This window comes from Capra hircus, chromosome 24, assembly GCF_001704415.2.
Source record: "Capra hircus breed San Clemente chromosome 24, ASM170441v1, whole genome shotgun sequence".
Taxonomy (NCBI): Eukaryota; Metazoa; Chordata; class Mammalia; order Artiodactyla; family Bovidae; genus Capra; species Capra hircus.
Genome location: NC_030831.1, coordinates 821,807 through 844,419, shown reverse-complemented (window position 1 = coordinate 844,419; position 22,613 = coordinate 821,807). Strand labels below are relative to the sequence as shown.

The following is a 22,613-nucleotide window of genomic DNA, read 5'->3' as shown; positions in this document are numbered from 1 at the left end:
ATTCTTTTATGTTAAAAAATACGTGTCTCTGAAGGAGTTTTTTAGCTGCATGGTATTTGGCAAATTGTAACCTCTGGGACCAGCCTGGTATTGGCGAATGTGAAAGTTAATGTTGTTGGTATTTTATAGATGATAACAGAGTGCAGAAGTAGGCATAGTGCAGGGATTTGACCCTTTCGCCAGAATGCTCTCTAGGAGACGACAGTGACAGACCAGCTCATCTCCTGTACGTTAGTCAGGTGACCTGCCAGCCTCTTCCAGTCTGATGACTGCAAGAGTGGCATCCCATTTAAATATGCTTTTAATCTTTTTGTGAGGTTGAAGATTTCTTACCTAAGGAAGTAGACTCATTGTATTTTTTTGTAAGTTTCTGTTCATGTTGTCTACCCATTTTCCTGTTGTATGTTTTTAAAGAGGTTTTTATATGTAGTTGGCTAATCATTTTTCATTCTTCACTGTTTTAATCTGTTTTAAATATTTTTGTTTATAGTTTCTTTTGTCCATATAAAAGTTTACTTTCCTTAAATAAAGTGACCTGACGGAGGAGTCTGGTAGGCTGCAGTCCATGGGATCGAGGAGTGTCGGAAACGACTGAGCGACTTCCCTTTCACTTTTCACTTTCATGCATTGGAGAAGGAAATGGCAACCCACTCCAGTATTCTTGCCTGGAGAATCCCAGAGACGGCGGAGCCTGGTGGGCTGCCGTCTATAGGGTTCGCACAGAGTTGGACATGACTAAAGTGACTTAGCAGCAGCAACAATAGTTTTAAAGTAGTCTCTAAAATGGTTTTTTATATAATGTGATAGAAGTGCTAATTATCATTACAATGACTTTCAAACTGACTTGTACATCTTAAATTTACACAACGTTACATGTCATATATTTCAATAAAAATATTTTAAAAATCAATAATCACTGCCTTTATTTCTTGCTTAGATTGTTTCCACTCCATGGTTATAAATGGTTACTTTAAAAATAATTATGCTTTACACATGAACCCTCCAGTCCATCTAGCATTTGTTTTGAGTTGAACTCTAAGTAGGAAATCAAAAACAACTGCTGGCCCTTTGCTGACTTGCTCACTATTTTAGCACAATTTTAAGCTTGCCCTGGGAGGTTCTGTTTTAAAGCCTCAACTTTGGTGTCTGAGTGTGCAGACTCTCCAGACCTTTCCACATCTGTTCTCCCAGACTTTCCTGACTTTTCACTTTATATCTTTTGCCATATTAATGTGTAAATGTTTTAAATTCTATGTAGGTAAATATTTATACGTTTTCTTTTTCAAACGTGGATTTTGTGTTGTGCCCAGAAGGCTGTTCTTCACCCGTGTTTATCATTTTAACCACTGTCAGTGTTTGTCAGCGGTAGTCTCAAAGTGAGAGGCTGGTCATTAGCATTTATTGTCTTGTAATTATTAAAATATTCCCTGCACATAGACCATAGGGAAGGAGGTTCAGTCCTGTTGCTAAATCTGTGTGGCTGAACGATGGTTTTCTGAGTGAGGTCGAGCAGGTTCTTTTCACGGCAGCCTGCAGCCGGGCCGGAGTCTTCTCTGCGCACTTCTCCTCTCCGCGCTCTGCACCCTCACTTAGACCCCCAGCGTTTCTGTTGGCTTCGCTCTTCCTTTTCTCCAGTGTTGACGAGAGAAGGCTCTGCTGTTGCGCTGTCACTGAAGACGCCCAGCTTTCAGTTCTCACTGCTTGTTAACGGGGTAGGCCGCCCGAGACAGCCGTGAAGCCTATTGGCCTCAGCCTGTCCGCTGAGCCCTGGAGGCTTCCTGCTGCTGCTTCTCAGCCGCCCTTTCCCTCCTCTGTGTCCTGCCTTCTGTTCCCAGCACACATCCTCAAGTAGTCTCCCCAGGGTTGCAGAGGGGAGATGCCACACGCCCCCGTGACTGGAGGATGTCTGTTTGCTGTTACGCTTGGGGTGGGGGCCGACCCCAGAGTGTCTGCCTCTGCATTGCCTTCCAGGAGTTGGGAGGTGCTTGACACCTGGAAGCAGTTGCAGCAGAACATTGGTAGTAGAGTTAATTTGCTAAAGTGTTAAAAAAGAAGTGCAATGTTAAGGCACTGTATCAGAATTTTTCTGAAAGAAAAGCCAAACAAGCAAGGATGTAGTGTGTGTTACGTAGATTCCAGGAGCATGGGCCAACCATGACGGAGAATATAGTGTGTGTTGCGTAGATTCCAGGAGCATGGGCCAGCCGTGACGGAGAATGTAGTGTGTGTTACGTAGATTCCAGGAGCATGGGCCAGCCGTGACGGAGAATGTAGTGTGTGTTACGTAGATTCCAGGAGCATGGGCCAGCCGTGACAGAGGATGTAGTGGGTGTTACGTAGGTTCCAGGAGCATGGGTCAGCCGTGACGGAGGCTGTGTGCAGAGGGGCCTGCAGAGCGCTGGCAGAAATGTCCATACGTTGATCCTATTGGTCTCAAGGTGTGTATTTGAATTAAGATGCAGAAAATTGTACACTGTAAGCATGTATAATTTATTGCTTGTAAGTTATGTCTTAAGAAAATGTTTAGAATCCCACTGTGTTGCCTGTATTTTTGAATATTCCCTTGGCTGTGATCATATTCCTGTACTTTCTATCACATTCAGTATTATAAGGATATTTTCTTCAGTTTTATTAGTGACAGATGTATGAATTACAAAATGCTTAGAAAGCTAGAGTGTACAGTTCATACAGTGCTACTTTTAAAATTTTATGGTTGATACACTTTGATAGTGTGTTAAGCATTTGGGTGAGGTAACTGGAAAATGAAAGTATTTTAAGTTTTGATAAATATAGCTGAATTTGTGATTCAACCATCAATTTAAATCTGTAACTTCATATAATTTGGCATATTAGATATAGACTTTTTTTCATAGGAAGGAAAGCTCTAATTTCATTTTGGACATAGCAGAGCAGTTTGGTGTTTCATCTGATAGCTTACACTACCCATAACCGCCGCTCATCTGACCTTTCTGTGTGACGTAAAGGCTCTGGGAGTGTGCAGTGCCATTTGCTGCTTGTCGCATCGACAGTGGAGCGTTGTGTCCGTGGCGACACCAGGAATGGGTGACCTGTGTTAGAGCCCTTCCTGAAAAGCTGAGCACACCCCCATGAATAGGCTTTCCAGTTCCACTGTGTCCAGAGCACCTCATGTGATCAGAGAATTGAAACTGAGTCAGAGTGGTGTTGCTGGCTGATCCCACCCTAGGATGGCAGGTCTGGCTTCTCACCACCATGCGGGCAGGGCTCAGAAGCATGTGGGAAGCACGGTCACAGCAATTTTCAATAAATCATGACTCGCTGATTTATTTCAAAAGATCCGTATAGCAGTAAACAATACCATTTACATTTAATTAGTTTTATTGAACGAAAAGCAATTTTATTTGTAATGAACCACATGTTATGATTAAGGATGTATTTTAATGACCTTTAAGTAATGTGAACAAATGTTGCCCTTGACCTAATAGCAGAGGCATTCCTACATTATTGAAAACTTCAGAATGATTTTTAAATTATCATGAAAAGCTTCAAATGACATTCTCATTATTGTGCCATTATTCAGTCATTTGATGTCTAATATGCGAGATGAAATGCACTCCTCTCAGTGCTCTTGTGCATTCAGAAACATGGGGGATGTTGCTAGGCAGTTCTTTATTTCCATGTATCAAAAGATATTCTGTTGTATGAAAATGTCACTTTTAAAAAATTACTGTGATAGCATAACCACCTTTTAGGGGGTTTGCTGAGCCTCCTCAGTCTGCACACATGTGGCTGTCAGCCAGTCTGGCATGGTTTTGGCCTCTGTTTCTCAGAAAGCTTTTCCCGCTCTTTCTCCTGTGCACTCTTCCAGGACCTCACCTGCTGTGCTCAGGGACGCTGCACCCACACTCGCTGTCGCAGTCTCGTCCCTGTGTGTTCTTCAGAGTCGCCGTCTCTTGACCTGTCTTCAGGTTCACCGACTCTGTTCTCCGTTAAGTCTATCTAATGAGTGAATTTATTTCAATTGTGTTTTTTCAATTCTAGAATTTCCAATTGGTCCTTTTTTGTAAATATGTTTTCTTTTTCTCTGCTGTGGTTTCTTATTTGTTTTTTCTTTAAGAGAATGTTTTTCTTTAAAGATTTGGAATGTCCTAATAACTGCTTTGAAATTCTCATCTGGTCTCATTCTAATGTCTGGTCATGTCAGAATTAGTCTTCATTGATTAGATTCTCCTTGAATGTGGATCTTGTATTCTCATTTCTTCTTGTGTCTGGACATTAGGATTGTGTCTTCAACATAATGATACCTTGTAGAGACTCTGGATTCTATAATGTTCTGAAGAGTATTGGGTTTCTTATTTGGTTTGGTTTGAACTGGTGTTGACTGGACTGAAATCAGACCCCCACCTCGTCTTCCCTGCAGTGGAGAGCCATGGGGCTCTTTTGCTCCTTCCGGCTGAGCTGGAACCTGCCTGCATGAGGGGCTCGGGACTCAGGCCGAGCGCGTGGGGCTGCCCTCTGGGGCTTCACTTCCTCTGTGGAGCTTCAGCATCTGTGATCTGACCTTTGCTCTTCACGCCTGGAAATCTGCGGTTTTCTGAGTGTTAGCAGCCATGAGGCAAAGCAAAAAGAAAACAAAAGCCAAGCTTACAGAAATGGCGGACTGTGTTGAGGGATCCTCCAGATCCCCCTGTTTTGATGCTTCTCACAGGGGACCCCCAGGGCTCAGCATGTGCGCCTCACTGCCTTGGTTGCTGCCATGAAAGGGCCCAGAGTAGTTAGCACCGAGAATAGGCACGGGCTGGCTTCGCAGGAAGACCAGTCGTGTTCAGGAACTGGTCAGGAGGCGTTCTGAACCTTCAGACTTTTCAGATAGCATTCCATAGCTCCAGCCCTTCCATCCTGCCCGTTTATCTCAGGCACGGTCCAGGGCAGGTCATCCCCTTTGGGGACAGTGGCTTCAGTAATTAGACTGCTGCAGGAGGTGTGTGTACAGGAGGAGTCTTGGGAAGTGGGTCAGGCTCACATTCAAGCTCATGGTCCATGGGCTTAGTGCTAGGTGCTCCCGACCGCTCCCGACACAACCTGCCATGAGGTATAGCAGTCGTCCTTTAAAGTCAAGAGATCCCCGCACTGCTCTTGAGCTTAAAAGTGGTAGTTTCTTTGGGTTCTTTTGCATCACGATTCACAGTACTGGCACACAACATATAAGAAAATCACCTCTTTTGGTAAATGATATATGAAAAATATTAGCTGGTAACTGAGAACTTTCCAAGTAGTTTTGTTTAATTATCATGTAATTAATTCAGATATTCTGTATTCTAGGACCTTTTTTCTATCAACGCTTATGTTTATGCTCAGAAGCCACAACTGGATATTCATAGCTTTGAAGGCACATTTACGAGGGTAAGTTAAATCTTTTGTTAGATGAAAGTATATTCATTGTGTACGTTAAAAACATTATAGCAAACCTTTATTTTGAAAGTGTAATTAAATCAAGAATCAATCCAAACAAGCTCTGAGCTAAAAAGTGAAGACATAGAGAATATTTCAGGTTCTTAAATTTTCCTGTGTCAGATATTTCTTTGAAATACATTAAGTACAGTTTTTCTGTTTTTAGCATATTTACTCTTAATAAGATCCTTCTCCCTTAAAATATTATGAGTCAGTGAAATGAAGTAATTCAGCTGTTTCAGTTATTATTTTGGACAGGATGATATCCACATCATTTCTTGATTTTCACTGACTGGTTGGATGGATGTGTGTGTGTAAGTGCACATCCGTTTTCTTATGTACATACATGTATTTCATTCTGCATTCTTTTCACTGGTGTTTTGGTATAGCTTAAAGTCCCTTCTTCCCTCAATTATTGTTAGGATTTGGTAACTTTTGGATTTAGCACCTTATACTGATGCTACAAATGATTTATAATACTTAAGGGATTTTAATATTTACAATTGTAGTTTATTTTTAGTTGCTGCAATTATTTTTAAAGATTTCTGGTAGTACAACCATCTTTGTCTCACTCTTGGTCACATACAAGGGTTGGTGAACAGTTGTGATCATTTGAGGAAGCATGAAATGGCAACCCACTCCAGTAATCTTGCCTAGAAAATCCCATGGGCGGAGGAGACTGGTGTCCATGGGGTCGCAGTGAGTCAGACACAGCTGAGCGACTTCACTTTCACTTTCCTTCTTTCTTACTAAGGGCATATTGTGTGTCGGTAATGAGCAGAGTGGGAATGTAGACACGAGGAGGAGGAGACAGGCATGACTATATGACTTTATTTCTGCAAGTGCTGCCGTAAAAGTAGCTGCGGTTTATTCATGGCCTCACAGCCTTTCCGGAGTGCCCAGGCCAATGGTGAGAGCAGACAGCATCACCTGTCGCTAATACGTGCAGCGTAAATGTGGGAGAGACTTCTGAAGACTGCATTTTCCTGTGAGTGGGGAAGAGGTCCAAATGCACGGATAGTGTCAGAGCCCAGACCCTGATTGCATCTGGGCTTTTTGTTAACTTGTGTGAATTACTGCAGGCTCTTAACAGTACAGTTCAGTGCCTTCATTTGATGTTCCTACCAAAGTTTTTTTTCACTCATTATTATTGTTTCACTCATTATTCAGTCATAATTATTTCAAACATGAGTTTTAGATTATTTCAGATGGAAAAATCTATGCTTTTGTGTGCATTTTTCAAAAAGGAAAGAAAAAAACCATGTTAAGTGTAACTTGTTTTGTAACTGGAGCTTAGTTTACCAAAATAACAACTGAACATTTTAAAAAGTGGTGTCTGCTTATATTCCTTTTTTATAGTATAATGTGTCAATACAAAGGAGAAAATATGTTTCTTTTGACTCAGCCTGTGTAATTTGATAAGAATCAAAGATTGATTAAGGTGTCCTGTGGCAGTAGACATTCTGTATGTCACTGCCCATGCAGAGTGTAAGGCAGACATGCACGCTGGGATTACTGTCCATTCCCTTGAAACAATGTCAGGGTTACATAAATTATGTGCTATATGGCATTTTGTGTTATATAAGTGATTCATGTTGTTATTATCGATATCATTAATTTTGCTTATTGTTAAAGGCATAGCTATTCTCTCTGTACTTTGGAGTTTAAAACTGTAGCCAGTTTTGAAATATTAACAGCATCTGTGGTCCTTTAACATCACCTTCCCACTTAATCTTTTTTATGCTGCATTTTCTACTGTAATTTCCTTTGTAAACCATAGCACACTTACTTCATGTCTTTTTCAATCAAAACCGTTGTTTATGCTCCTTTTAAAAAGCATATCCCTATTGTTTGTTAAATAGGGTGCACTATTGAGAAAACAGCTTGAAATTATAACATTTTGCACTCTCCCCCTCAAGGCAAATTTTATCTTTTCAAACTATATAACATTAAGAGGAAGGAAACCCAGAGAGAAAGTTATTTAGAGATAATTTCTTTCCCATCATCCCAGTCTGTCTTCTGTACTGTATGAGATTGGTAAAGAACTATCCTTTACAGTAATTTTCTCAATATTAGAAAAATGTTTAATGTTTAAAGTCCATCATTGTTGTTACAGAATTGAAAGCAAACTTCATAGGCACTGTGTATTCTTCAGCACATAATTGTGTTAGAAACTGACAAAAGCACTCACGTGATTAAAGAGTTCTGGAAAAGTAATGGGAGCACCAACTTAAATTTTAAAGCTAAATTGTATAGAATTGCAGTTCAGAAAGCTTTATAACAGTGTTACATTTTATTATGCCCTTGCCTGTCTTGGAGTTTCACACAGTGGGAATACTATACTCAAAGATAGGCATTCAGCAATGGTTTTTAACTTTGCATAGCAGGGGGACCATAGGGAGAGCTGAAAACTAATACAGTTGTGCCCCTTTGTACTTTTTGGTCAGTTGATGGCCAGCTGTGGGCAGGTGGTCTTAAGGAGTCACTAAAAGAAATGAGGTGGCTTAGCAGCATGCTGCTGCTGCTAAGTCGCTTCAGTCGTGTCCGACTCTGTGGGACCCCATAGACGGCAGCCCACCAGGCTCCCCTGTCCCTGGGATGCTCCAGGCAAGAACACTGGAGGGGGTTGCCATTTCCTTCTCCAATGCATGAAACGGAAAAGTGAAAGGGAAGTTGCTCAGTCGTGTTTGACTCTTGGCACCCCATGGACTGCAGCCCACCAGGCTCCTCCATCCGTGGGATTTTCCAGGCAAGAGTACTGGAGTGGGGTGCCATTGCCTTCTCCTGCTGCCTCATTATTAGTTCCATCACAAGGATTAGAAACCAGAGGAAGAGGTTCGTGTTTATTTCGTCTTAGATTTATTCTCTTACTGGACAGATGTGACTGCCTGTTCCATGCTAGGAGTTCACAACATCAAAATCAGTGCCATAGTTACATTGCTCACAGTCTGAAGGGAAACTAAATATGGAAATTGCTAGGAACAGTAAAAGTAATTCAGAATTCACATTGGAGAGTAATCTGATCTATTTGTCTCATGCCTTAAATGGTAGCTGTGTGACTCAGCAGTCGGCAGGGTGTGTCCTAGTCTGCGCTTACTTTGCCGCGCCGCAGCTAGAGCACCTCCACTAGCCTGCGGTTAAAGGATGCACCGTGTGGACTGTGTGTGTTTGTCAGTGTTAAGATTCTAAGACTCTCTCTGTGAATGAGTCAGAAGTTGATCATTTCAGTTCAGTCAAAAATTGAAGTACGAAATAGTTACTGTGTAAAGGCCACATCCTCTCTTTCAAAAGTTGATACTAGAAGTTTTTTTGTGAGCTCTAGGATTTTCTGCATATATGATCATAACATCAACAAACATAATTTTACATCTTCCTTTCTAAATTGTACCTTCTATTTTTCGTACAGTTGGGCTGGCTGAAACTTCGGGTATTATATCAGTTAGTTGTGGTGAAAGCGGGCATTCTGATCTCAGAGGAAAGGTTTTAGTGTTTCGTATGATACACATAGTGGGGTTTTCATAATGGCTTTTAATATAAGGAGGTAGTTCCCTTCTATTCCTAGTTTGTTGAATGTTTTCTGTCAAGAAAGGGTGTTGAATTTTGGCAAATGCATTTTCTGCATCAGTTGAGGTGATCGTGTGCGGTATTTTTTCCTTCATTCTGTTATTATGGTATATTTTCTTGATTGATTTGCATGTTGAACCATCCTTGTATTTCAGGAATAAATCTCACTTGGTCATGGAGTATAATCTTTTAATATGCTGCTTAATTTGGTTTTCTGATGTTTTGTGTAGGAGTTTTGTATCATTGTTCAGAGAAGATATTGATGTGTAGTTTACTTTTCTAGGTATTCTCTTTGTTTGGCTTTGATATCAGGGTTGTCCTGCCTTCAATTTTATCAGTTGCTTCATAATTGTCTTTCATTAGGAACATGTATGTATACTAAGTCACTTCATTCATTTCCAATTTTCTGCGACCCCATGGACTGTAACCAGGCAGGTTCCTCTGTCCATGGGATTCTCCAGGCAAGAATACTGGAATGGGTTGCCATGCCCTCTCCAGGGGATCTTCCCGACCCAGGGATTGGACCTGCATTCAAATTAGTTACATCCGTTGTCTCTTAAGTCTCCTGCGCTGGCAGGCAGGTTCTTTACCACTGCGCCACCTGGAAAGCCCCATTAGGAACATAATTGTTTTTAATTGTCATATCGTTGTGCCTTATTTAACATTTAATTAATACATAATGTCTCTTGTGATCCTTCTGTCTGCTCAAACTGCCTTGAATCCCTTTAGTGAATTTTTCATTTTGATCATACTTTTCAGCCCTTGAATTTCTTTTGGTTTCTGTTCAGATTTTCTGTCTCTTCATTCACATTTCTGCTCTGTTCATACTTCGTCTTCTTGACTTTCTCCACATCTTTGTCTTTAAACATCTTTAATAGTTTTCTTTTAAAGTCTTTGTCTAGTATATCTGCCATCGGGTCTTTTTCAGGGATAGTTGGTTTATATTTTTCCTTTGAATGGCGCATGCTTTTCTGCTTCTTTTATGCCTTGTTACGTTTTGCTATTCAACAAGCATTTGAATATAATAGTGTGGTAACCCGGAAGTTAAAATCAGGGCTTGCTGGGGTTCTGTGTTTGCTTTTGTTGGTGGTGGTTTGATTGTCAGCTCAGCCTGAGGTGTGAACTTGATATCTTCTTGTGTCTTTTCTGAGCCTTTTCTTGGGTATGTGCCATTGTTTTCTGGTTTTTTTCCCATATATGCAGTTGCTTTTGAATGTCCTGGTCTTTAATATCTGGCTCCCAAAAGGGGAAAAAGAGAAAAATGGTGGGGGTTAATAGAGCACTGGTCTTTGAAGCCCCCTGGAGATCACTTCTCTGGGTGGGGAGTGGTAGCAGCAGTGGCCACCTGCCTCACTGGCTGCATCTCTGCCACCTGATGCGGCATCAGCGCACAGGTTCCTGGAGCACAGGGTCCTTTTGTCCACCCTGGCTCCCACAGGCAGCTCCAGAAACACGTGTGGCCTCTGGAACTTGCCACCCTTCACCAGCTCCAGATTCCAAATTAGTTGCATCAGATGGATTCTGTCCCTGAGGTTGTTGTCCAGGTGGGGGATCATTCCTGGTGCTTCCTGCTCTACCGTCATCTTAGAAGCCTGTGTAAATTCCTGTCTTTTTGCCTATTTTTTCACTGCTTTTTCTCTGCTTGTTAATTGAATGCAGCTGGTGGACTTGTTTTAACACTGTGGATATCTGAAGTATGAATAATAAAAAAGTTGCTAATTTGCATTTTTCTTTCTTTTCTCTCCCTGAATAGGAAGACAGTGATCCACCTGTTCATGAAAGTCTCAGCATAGAAAATACATTGTGGGCAAGCACTGTGGTTGCATCAGGTGAGAAAGGAGTTGTGGTTTTAGCTTGAGTTTGCACGTGTAGGAGATGCTTTATGTGTTTAAATGACTCCAGACAAGTGTGTGTCACAGTGCTTTCATCACAGGGGGACCTCATGGGCCTGGCCGGACAGTCTGCTCTCAGATGAGCCCAGAGTCAGGCCCCTGTGTGGTCCTCACACTTTGAGGAGAAACTGAGCCACGCAGAGGCTGCTCCTTTGTGGGGAGAGAGTTCTGACACCTGTTTCATGACTTGTCACTGTGCCTTCAAGAAGGTGGTGCAGCAGAACCAGTCTGAGGTTAGGGGGCAGCTGGTGAGTTTAGAGGGATCTTACACTGCTCATCCATCTAACAAGCACAAGGGGTCGATGTGGTGGGTTGTCTGTGGGGAGGAAGTGTTAGATGAGACAGGGGCCTGACAGGGTGGATCAGATCAGCCCTTTAAGGGCCAGGGTGCAGTTCTTTCACGTGAAATCGGAGTATGTTGGTATATTTTTAGGGCTTCCCCGGTGACGCTAGCAGTGAAAATCCACCTGCCAGTGCAGGAGATGCAAGAGATGTGGGTTCAGTTCCTTGGGTCAGGGAAATGACCTGACCCCTGGAGGAGGAAATGGCAACCCACTCTGATATTTTTCCTAGTTGTCAAACAGGCATTTACATATGCATTTCATCAAGTGGATTTCTCTGAGAGGTGTGACACTCTAAGTGCCTCCCCCTTTCAGAAGGTGGTTGACCCTGTGGATGGTACCAGGAGGCGGCAGCCGGGAGCTTTAGGGTGCTAGCAGGGAGGATGCAGGACTGTCTGTCCTGTTGTCCATCGCCAGTGCAGCCTCCCCCTACACCCGGGGCTTTGTGTGGGGTCTCTGCTCCAGACCAGTGTGTGTGCCAGAGTCCTTACAGATCCTGTCCTCAGGAGCTCATGGCAAGAAAGACAGTAAGGAAATGAGACAAAGGCAGTTCCCTGACAGTCCAGTGGTTAGATGGAGAAGGCAATGGCAAGCCACTCTAGCACTCTTGCCTAGAAAATCCCATGGACGGAGGAGCCTGGTAGGCTGCAGTCCATGTGGTCGCTAAGGGTTGGACATGACTGAGCGACTTCACTTTCACTTTTCACGTTCATGCATTAGAGAAGGAAATGGCAACCCACTCCAGTGTTCTTGCCTGGAGAATCCCAGGGACAGGGGAGCCTGATGGGCTGCCGTCTATGGGGTCGCACAGAGTCGGACATGACTGAAGCGACTTAGCAGCAGCAGCAACCAGTGGTTAGGACTCAGTGCTTTCACTTCTGGGGCCCAAGTTCAATCCCTGGTTGGGGAACTAAGATCTTGCAATCTATACTGTGCAGCCGAAACAAAAGGAAAAAAAGAAAATGAGACAGATCACCTGAGCTTTGCTGAGTGTCTCAGAAGAGTGCAGGGTGCCCTGAAAACAAACAAGTGAAAAGCTCACCTGTCAGGGTCTGAAAGGCCTCTCTCTGAAAGGTACACGTGAACTAGATTTAAAAACAGACGGATGCGCCCAAAGGAGAGGATGCAGTGAGAGACTGGAGCCTGACGCTCAGCACTGACCACCAGGCAGAGGCCTCATGCCAAGGGCACCGCAGGCTGAAGACAGTGGTCCAGGCCTGTGTGCCCAGCACGCAGAGCAGGGCATTCTCTGTGTGTCTGAACGCATGTGTATGCACACAGGTGACAGGCTGCTCCTACAGGAGAACACCTGTCCCTCTAGAGCAGAGAGGAGGAAGTGTGATAGCAGAAAACTCTTCAGGTATTACTTTTTTTGTGTCATGATGAATTTTTAGTGAAAAGACAGAGGAAGTAAGGATTGCACACCATGAGAGACCTCAGAGATGCCTCCTGAGTCCCAGGTTCAGGGCTGTGCTCAGATGCCACCACTATCAGCAGGGTCACGTCCCCAGGCTGTGTGCACCTGGGCCAGGCTTGGAGTCCAGGCCTTCACCTTCAGCACTTAGCATGTCGTAGCCTATGGGAAACACTGCAGCATCCACAATTAGGTACCTGGTCACAGATTTTACGTTTCCTGCATCTAGGTGTTGTGTACTATTTTTTTTTTTCATTATATTGATATGTATTCTTATAAAGGATCAAGATTGGGTTTACTCATAAAGATATTTGAAGATTCTCTTTGTTTATAAATCCATTTCATCTTTGTTCCTGCATGTTTGTTAGACTGTTCCCACTGGTCCACAGTCCTAGTGGCTTGTGTACTTCTCAAAGAACCGGGCTTGTGGGCCCCAGATAATTCCCTGTGCATGCCATTTCTCTCCTGACCTCACTCCCAGCGTGACCTTGGCAGGTGGTGTAGCTCCCAGTTGTGAACCGTGGCATTGCAGACACACGCTTAGGTATGTGTGTGTGCATACTACTGCAATTACTGCATAGGTAACCCTTCTTGTTAAGGTACAGAATACAGTTGCTGGAGTATTTTTTTCTTCTTAGAGACTGTTTAGGTTGTTTAAAACCATCCATTCCAAAAGTTTAAATAAAGCACACTTCATTTTAATTTCTATTTAGGAATTTTTAAAATGCAAACTTTTTTCATGAATTTGAAATCTTTTAACACATGCTTAACTATTTAAAAGCCTTATTAATGTGAATATTTTTTATTTTATATTACTTAACTCCCATATACTGAAGTATGCTTAAAATACTTTGGACTTCCAGAAATACTATAGGAACTCTTGTCTTCTTTCACTTGATTACAAATTGAGAAGGAAAGACGAGAATTTTTAAAAATCTTATTCTTCAAAGGTTACGTGTCACTACTATACATGAAATGGGTGACTAGTAAGACCTACTCTGTAGCACAGAGAATGCTACTCAATAGTCTGTAATGGCTTGTACAGGAAAAGAATCTAGAAAAGAGTAGATAAGTTTTATTGATTATCATTTTGTTTTATTTATCAATATATATAACAGATTCACTTTACTGTTCATTTCAAACTAACCCTAACATTGTAAATCATCTATACCCCAATAAAAATTAAAAAAGAGAAAGTGTCAATTGAATTCAGGTTGCTTCCTGGTGGAGTAAACTCAGGTCTTCCTTCCTTGTAGGAACTGAACGTCTGGGAACAAGGACTAAAGTTGACAGACAAACACAAGGACTGAGGGCACCAGAGAGGGACAAATGGACTTCCCAGGGGGCCGTATTCCTCCCCCTTGTTGGTTCAGAGAGCCAGGAACCCACCATGTTTCAGTGACAGGTGGATGTCAGCATGCGATCACAAGTGGCTGAGCCTGGAAACAAGAACGAGTCCTCAAGAGCAGGACCGCTGGGCGTGTGTGCCAGACGGGGTCCAGCTGAGCCCCAGAGCAGAACTGCTGGGTGTGTGTGCCAGACGGGGTCCAGGCAGAGCCCCAGAGCCGGACTGCTGGGCATGTGTGCCCAGACGGGTTCAGGGGGAGTCCCAGAGCAGGAACACTGGGTTTGTGTGCCAGGCAGGGTCCAGCCGAGCCCCAGATCAGGACTGCTGGGTATGTGTGCCAGATGGGGTTCAGGGTGAGCCCCAGAGCCGGACCGCTGGGCATGTGTACCAGACGGGGTCCAGGGAGAGCCCCAGAGCCGGACCGCTGGGCATGTGTGCCAGACAGGTTCAGGGGAAGTCCCAGAGCAGGATCACTGGGTGTGTGTGCCCAAACGGGGTCCAGGCTGAGCCCCAGAGCAGGATACTGGGCGTGTGTGCCAGACAGGGTCCAGCTGAGCCCCAGAGCAGGACCACTGGGCATGTGTGCCCAAACGGGGTTCAGGCTGAGCCCCAGAGCAGGGTATTGGGCATGTGTGTCAGACGGGGTCCGGGGCAGTCTCAGAGCAGGACCTCTGGGCCTGTGTGCCAGACAGGGTCCAGCTGAGCCCCAGAGCAGGACCTCTGGGCGTGTGTGCCCGGATGAGGTCCAGCTGAGCCCCAGAGCAAGACCACTGGGTGTGTGTGCCAGATGGGGTCCAGCTGAGCCCCAGAGCAGGACTGCTGCATGTGTGTGCCCAGACAGGGTCTAGGGGAGTCTCAGAGCTGGACTGCTGGGTGTGTGCCAGACGGGGTCCAGGCTGAGACCCAGAGCAGGACTGCTGGGCGTGTGTGCCCAGACGGGTCCAGGCTGAGCCCCAGAGCAGGACTGCTGGGCGTGTGTGCCCAGATGGGGTCCGGGGGAGTCCCAGAGCAGGACCACTGGGTGTATGTGCCAGATGGGATCCAGGCTGGGCCCCAGAGCAGGACTGCTGGGTGTGTGTGCCCAAACAGGGTCCAGGCTGAGCCCCAGAGCAGGACTACTGGGTGTGTGTGCCAGATGGGGTCCAGGCTGAGCCCCAGAGCAGGACCACTGGGTGTGTGTGCCAGACGGGGTCCAGGCTGAGCCCCAGAGCAGGACTGCTGGGTGTGTGTGCCCAAACAGTCCAGGCTGAGCCCCAGAGCAGGACTGCTGGGTGTGTGTGCCCAAACAGTCCAGGCTGAGCCCCAGAGCAGGACTGCTGGGTGTGTGTGCCCAAACAAGGTCTAGGCTGAGCCCCAGAGCAGGACTGCTGGGTGTGTGTGCCCAAACAAGGTCCAGGCTGAACCCCAAAGCAGGACCGCTGGGAGTGTGTGTCCGGACGGGGTCCAGGCGAGCCCCAGAGCAGGACTGCTTGGTATGTGTGCCCAGATGGGATCCAGGCTGTTACTGATAAATACAGTAGTGAGAGTAAATATTTGAAAACTTATATAAGAATTTAATGAGTAATTTAATGTTAAGAAAATTGGGACATATATTTTCTCAAAGATTTTTGTTTCTCAGTAATTTATTGATGTAGTATTTTACAAAACTAGTCCTCTTGACCACTTAGAAATTTAAAAATAGAACTTGTACCATATAAGTTGCAACACTCTTGCTCTGGAGACAGTTTCGTATCAGATGTCAGACAGCAGGGAAACCCCTTCCCCTCAGGTGTCCCTAGAGACTGGACCAGAGAGCACGGATAGAAAAACAGGATGGAGTTCAAGAGGCAGGAACTGGGGGCAGAGAACAGGTACCAGCCTGCAGCTCGTGATTCAGACTTTGGTCTTGAGGGGCGTTATTGCTCCCCCTCACCTCCTGTGGCCCTACTCCTCCCCTGATGTGCCCGTTGGTGGAGCCCTGACTCCGTGTAGGTCTTACTGGTCACTCTTTGTGTCCGCCATTGGCAGAGGGAGTCCACAGTCACATAGGGCTCAAGACCACAGTCAATGCAAGCCTCCCAGCTTCACCAGGGGCTTTCAGTTAAAAAGGGAACAAAGGCATACTTCTAAGAAGGAGCAGACGTGACCTCGGAGGATGTCACGCTGAGCGGGTACCTGGCACCTTTTGCCTTTCCGGGGTTCTGTGGAGGGATGAGAGAGTGACAGCAGCTGTCCTGCTCCCATGGACCCGAGATCACCAGGGCCGCATCTGCCCCACAGGTCCTGCCTCAGCGCTGCAGATTCCACAAGCCACAGTAAAGAGATAGCAGAGGCTCGTATAATTACATGGTTAGTTGTGCAGTGGTTGACTTCAGTCAGTAGTATAGACATTGTCTTTCTCACCTCAATTATATTTCTCACCTTCAAATGTTGTGAAAGTTAGGAATATAAATTACTCATAGCAGCAGTTCACAAAACAGACTTCCATGTTTTTGTGTTTAGGTATTTTCACTTTTTTATTTGGCTGCCTCAGGCCTTAATTTCAGCCCACAGGATCTTCCTTGCATTTTGGGGAAGATCCCCTGGAGAAGGGAAAGGCTGTCCACTCCGGTATTCTGGCCTGGAGAATTCCATGGCCCGTGGGGTCACAGAATCGGACACGACTGAGTGACTTTCACTCATGCCCTGTGAGTGCCCTGCAGCATGTGAGATCTTAGTTCCCCAGGCAAGGACCAAACCTGCGTCCCCTGCACTGCAAGGTGGGTTCTCAACCACCGGAGCACCAGGGACATCCCCATGGTTTTTAAGTTGATATGTCAGAAATGAGAACCTCTGATCTGAGCCTTTGTAATCTATAGGTCACTCTTGGGGTATTTTATCATTCTTTTATCTTAAGCTTGATAGAGCACAAAGTTAACAATTTCTTTCTGACATGTATGATTAGAAAACCAAACTTTCAGGAGATGTGAGTAAAAGCGACATACAAATTCCAAAAGCAAATACTGTCTTTATAATATTTGTCTTACTGTTTTCACTGTCTGTGTGCCGAAATGTCCACAAAGTTTCTTGTACCTGGTTGTCCTGAATCTTTACAGTGGAAAGATGCTCTCAGACTCTTGTTCAACGGAAATGGCTCACCTGGTAGCATGTTGTTTGTGGTCACAAGTCTGATCAGTTTAATGTAGGCTCTCTGAGTGTAACCTCAGTGTGTAAGTCACCGTTTTAGTAGGCACTAGTGAGCGGACAACTTCTGTTGCCACACTTTCCGCTGTTACCAAAGAGAGTGCAATTCATTGCGTGAGAAGTCAGTTGAGTTTTTCAAAGCCTGTTTTTAAAGTTAAGATTAGATTTTATTGAGCTACCAGAATTAAATATGCTGTTAGATAAATATGTATAGAATCAAATGGTACATTAATATTTTCCATCAAATGATTAGCTCGGAGGTGTTAGCCCTGTGCTTACCGTTTGAGTTTCTCTGTAAGGGCCACTGTTGTGTTTTGCAGGTACTGTAATAGGTGTGGTCATCTATACTGGAAAAGAGACGAGAAGTGTCATGAACACATCAAATCCAAAAAACAAGGTAGGTTAGATGGAGCACTGACTGCTTTAATGAGCGGCCTCCACTTTCCCTGGGAGAGGACAGGCGGCTCCGGGCAGCTCGGTCGTGTTAGCTTCATGCATGTCACAGGAGCAGGGCTTCCTGTGTTGGTGATCTGGGACGTGGATTCTCTGTGTAACAGCAGGCTTGTCTGGAAGAATTTTCAGAACTATTTTTCTTTGCTTAATCAGAGTTTTATATATCTCTTAAATTTTCATTGTTGTATATATAATTTGCCCATAATTCAACAGTTAATTATGGGTCTTTTAATTTCTCCTCAATCTATTTATTTTATAATTTGCACTCTATTTTTATGTTGATGGTTCACTGAAAATGAATCTGTATTAATGTTTTTATGGTATTTAACTTGATAGTGTATTGTTAAAGTAATTTTAAGTTATTTCCATTTCAGAAGAAGCATGTTGAAAACTAGATTTTAGTTTTAAAGACTGCTAGATTATATTCCTAAAATTATATTCCTATTATAGTCCTAAAATTGTTATTTATGTAGTCATTGTGTATATAAGTTAAATCATAACAAAAAGTTAGTTTGAATTCTCAGTAGTTATTATTTAAGTAACATGTTTTGTATCAAGTCATAATATATGCTAATATCTGCTGAGTGAGAAGCTCTTTCTTACTGCATTTTACTCATTTTTCTTTGAAATATAATTTGTGTGAATCTGAGTAGAACAAAAGGTCCTCTTATGGAGCCGTGCCTGCTATGTGAGTAATTAACAGAAAAGCTTGTCTTCTGTAGGAAATTTTATAACCAAGCGATAGAAATGAAATCATTCTTTGCGAAGATACCTTTTAGGACAGGATGTGTCTCATTTTTTCAGCTAAACAGTATTTTTAAAAATAGTTAACCCTTCAGAGGCTAGCAAAGCATCCCTGATTCTCTGAATGGTTGGGCCATTTGCAGAGCCGCTTTCCAGCGATGACCGAGAGCAGGGTTCACCAGTGAGGTCGATGGGGCTCATGTCTCTGTGTCTGTTAGGGCTCCAGGTGTCTGCCTGGCGCATGTTTACAGAAGTCAGAGAAAAGGGCTGTGCTACTGTTGTTTTAGTAGAAGTTCTGATTTTGATAATGGGGAGAAATAAATCTCATCAATTTATATAAACCAAGTTTTAAAAACTTTGCTTTAATTTGAGCAAATCAGATATATGTCAGTAATTCTGCAATAGAGTTAAATTATTTAAAAATAAGTTATTATACTAATGACAAGAGTTAGCATCACATACATAGTTATGTGTGTTTTCCAGCAAGTATGGTGTTTTTCTTCTCTTCAGTAGGCGAAACTGGGATGTCTAATAATGCATGTATGATTTCTAGGGTTTTTTCCTCAATCATCGTCCTTTCACATTTATGATGCTATTTGAGGATAAATTTGGTTGCAAATATTAGCTCTAAAGTCTTGAGGCTCTTTGCTACAGCTCTGTAGCTCTCCCTCAGCCCTCAGCGCAGCTCGCCTCTGTCTCTCTCCCTGCCTGCCCACGGCCACTTCTCTTCTCAGGTCACCTTCGGTGTTGGCTCAGTGAGCTGTTCCCTTGGGTGCCAGTGACCTTTCCTGGGTTTATGATGCGGTTAGGAACTCTGATCCTGGAGGCCTGGGCTAGACTCTGGGTGTTGCCACTGACCAGCTCTTTGCCTCCGGGCACTCGATAGATGTTGCCTCTCCTTATTGCCTTTCTATGAGGTGAAATATTAAGTCGAAATGAGTGCCCAAGCCCCACTGCCAGTCAGGATACACCCCCAACAGCTCCTGCCTTGTCAGGCCCCGTGTCTGCCTTCCCCTCCTCCTCTGCTCCTCCTCTCCTCCTCCTCCTGGTTTTAGACAGCCTTCTCAGTGTCCTTGGGTTAGGAAAAGTGTCTTGGTTCTGCAGGATTGGACTTGGACCCTTGCTCGGACACTTGTCGGCCTCACACAGGGAGCGGACATGTCCTTTCTGTGGCCGCACCTTCCTGGGGCTTGGCCAGCATTTGCTGCAGTCCTTCTGGTGGGAGGCCCTCGCAGTGCTCCCAGCTGCTCACAGGCTGTGCATGTGGTGTCAGGAGCCTGCACAGTGGCCCCCAAGCAGATGGAGCCGGCGGGCCGCAGAGCGGGACCTGCCTTGTCCGCGCAGGGCTGCTTTTCCCGAAAGACACTCTGGGTGATGAAGCACCAGCTTGACATGGAAGCAGTCTTATAAATCAAGGAATCATCTTAGGAGAGAAATAAAATCTCTCACTGTGCATCAGTCATTAAATCTTTCTAAGTGTTAAATGCTAGATTTATAAGAATAAAATTCAGGAAAATGTTACAAGCATGCTACAGTGAGCAAAAAGTAGCTGATGTGATTTATTTAGGGTGAGTTGATGTGTGTCGAATGAAAAGAATGTGTAATGTTTGAATCTAAAACAGAGAAGGGGAGAAAGAAATGTTTAGTATTTGTAAGAGATTATTATCTGCAAACTACGTCTCAGTAGCTTCCTAAACCAGCTCATTTCTGGATTTCACAGAAACCTAGTGGAAACAAAAACTAACCTTTAAAACGCTTTGACTTTCATCGGACTTCTTCAGGGAAGCCACACTGTTCCTAACCGTCCACTCTGAGAGCTGCCCTGTGAGTGTCTGTGGGGACATTGAGGGATAGAGTGTCAGGTGGAAGGGCCCACACCAGGCGTTCCCTCTCTGCTTGTGCACCCATCTGACACGGGCAGGTGCCCTGCTCGGCGCAGCGCCTCGTGGACCTGTCTGGAAACACACCCCAGTGACTGTGGGGATAGGGAGCTGGCACGCTGCGTCCTGCCTGTCCCGTCAGCAGTGCAGCCGTGTTCTCTTGGCCCGGGCACTGGAGTGAGCGGGGCCCTGCGGCCTGCCCCAGCCTTGGAGAGGGAGAATTGGGGATGTGTAACGCCGCGCGCTGCTGCCCACCCGCAGTGTGGTTACGGCGAGCTTCCAGGCCTTTCACACAGAGCTGGAACAAGAAGTGAGGAAGCCCACAGAGCCTGCAGGTGCTGGTCATGAAGGGCTGAGGCAGAGGAGAAGTGAGGGGAAGGCATTTCTGGAGCTCGGGCAGGCTGCGGCAGGTTGGTGCTGTGGATGCCCTGGGGATGAGAAGCTGAAGAGCCAGCAGGTGAAGGAGCGGGGCGTGAATGTCCTGCAGAGACCTGTCTGGGTGCGGGGCGGCCGGGAGTGCTCGGCCGGTGGGGAGCGGGGAAGACCGGGCTGGCTTCTAGGCCAGGCCCGAAGCACCGGAGGAGCTGTGGGAGTGAAAGCTGACCGGTGCCTCCGTGGGGAAAAGATTGTGTTGATTTTGTTTCTGGTGAGAAAATATCACAAGACTATTGATGCTTCCAATAAAAGAAAAGATAGTCTTAGTTTACACAGAGAAAAAATATGTTTTGGAAGAATAAATTTTGTAGGCATCTGATGAGTAATTTAAATATACAAACAGAATTTCTTAACAAGAAATTATATACTGTAATATGGAGAACAGTTACCATCTAAAATATGGCCTGGCTTCTTTGATTTTGTAAAAAATATTTACACTCACAGACACAGAAAACAAAGTTATGGTTACAAAAGGGGAATGAGGGGGTTGAGAAATAAGAGAGGAGGCTGGGGTCAGCATACACACAGCACTGTGTGTCCCCAGCAGGGGCGTACTGTGCAGCTCAGGGAGCCCCTCCAGCGCTGTAGAAGAGCCCGAACAAGGCGGCGCGTATAGCTGTACAGCTGAATCGCCGTGCTGAGGGCCTAGCCTAACACAGCACGGTGAATCAGCTGTGCCTCAGTAGAAAACAATGAAAATCAAAATAAAGATTCACAGTCATCAGCTAATCTGCCAGTATCTCCCCACTCTCCCCCCGCCCCATTGCTCCATATTTCATTTGTTTCCTACTTCCATTATCATGAATCCAGAAGGGTCATGTAACTTTTTAACTGCTCTGAGTTCCTAGGATGAAAACCACTACAGTTAAAGCACTGTTAGTGGGAAGTTAGTGATGATAATTGATGTAGTGAAATTGATGCAGAACAGGATACGAGTTTGAGACTAAAAGCATTGAGATTATTGCTCAACCATTCAGGCCCCTAAATTACTGAGACCCAGCTGCATCTTAGAGTTCTGGTGGTAGCGAGTATGTGGTCTTCTCAAGCTGATTGTCAAGAGCCCCAGAGCAGAAGTGGAGAATGGTCTGGTCCACAGTTCCAGGTTGTCAGGTGGGAGCACCTGAGGAATAGAGGGGTGACAGCTTCCCATATCAGACAGTAACTGCCCACCGACCCCAGCAGGCAGCGAGGTCAGTGCCCCGTGGCCCTGTACATCATCACTCTCAGTACCCATGTCCACTCACAAGGCCCTCCCAGGCTTCTGCACACGGCACAGGTGTCCATCTTTGGAAAGCCCTGAGCCCTCTGGCAGTACCCCCAGGCACTCTCTGCAGTCCTCAGAGTGTGAGGATCCCTTCCCCTTTGAGGCTGGGCTTCTTGTGGACCAGCCTATGTGCTGTGTAAAATATCCTCCTAGATGCATGTTAGATCATTTGACCGTTTAGTACTGGTTATTTCATAAAATATACTTTAAAAGTTACATACTCAGCTAGTGTCCAAAGCCTTGTGGGAGCCACTCTCTTTTTTGTCTTCATTTTGTCCGTTTTGTTCTCCAGCAGCTTTTTTAAAGACAACTTCAGACAGCAAAGGAGGAGAGGAATGCAGTCACTCAAGGACCTGAACTAGGTTTCACAAGGTGCCCACCGGGTTCATCGCTCTGTGGCGGCAGATACCGTGGGGTTTTATCCCAAGGGTGTCCTTTTATACAGCAGGGAGCCTGGCGCCTTTCAGGGCTCAGCCTCCTGCCTTACTCTGGCCCCTGACCCACAACCCTAGGTTGAGTGGCCCTGGGTTGGTGACATCAGCTTCCCATCCAGGCACTGATCTGACTGAAGTCCCCCCGACCCCCAGACTTCCCCAGTCCAAACCTCTGGGGTCTCTGACACACACCAGAGACAGAGAGCCACTGTCCCAAGTGGACGCCACTGTCCCAAGTGGACACCACAGTCT

The 22,613-nt window shown here is 45.0% G+C and overlaps 1 protein-coding gene across 4 annotated transcripts in view; it reads left to right on the top strand.

The window, feature by feature from the left end:
• ATP9B (ATPase phospholipid transporting 9B (putative)) overlaps positions 1 to 22,613 on the top strand; it is a 154,051-nt gene that overhangs the window by 63,979 nt on the left and 67,459 nt on the right. For all 4 annotated transcript variants that reach the window (XM_018039529.1, XM_018039527.1, XM_018039528.1 and 1 more), the window contains 3 exons: positions 5,302 to 5,382; positions 10,748 to 10,823; positions 17,472 to 17,548. In XM_018039529.1, coding sequence (XP_017895018.1) covers positions 5,302 to 5,382; positions 10,748 to 10,823; positions 17,472 to 17,548 — 234 coding nt within the window. The remainder of the gene's footprint in view (positions 1 to 5,301; positions 5,383 to 10,747; positions 10,824 to 17,471; positions 17,549 to 22,613) is intronic.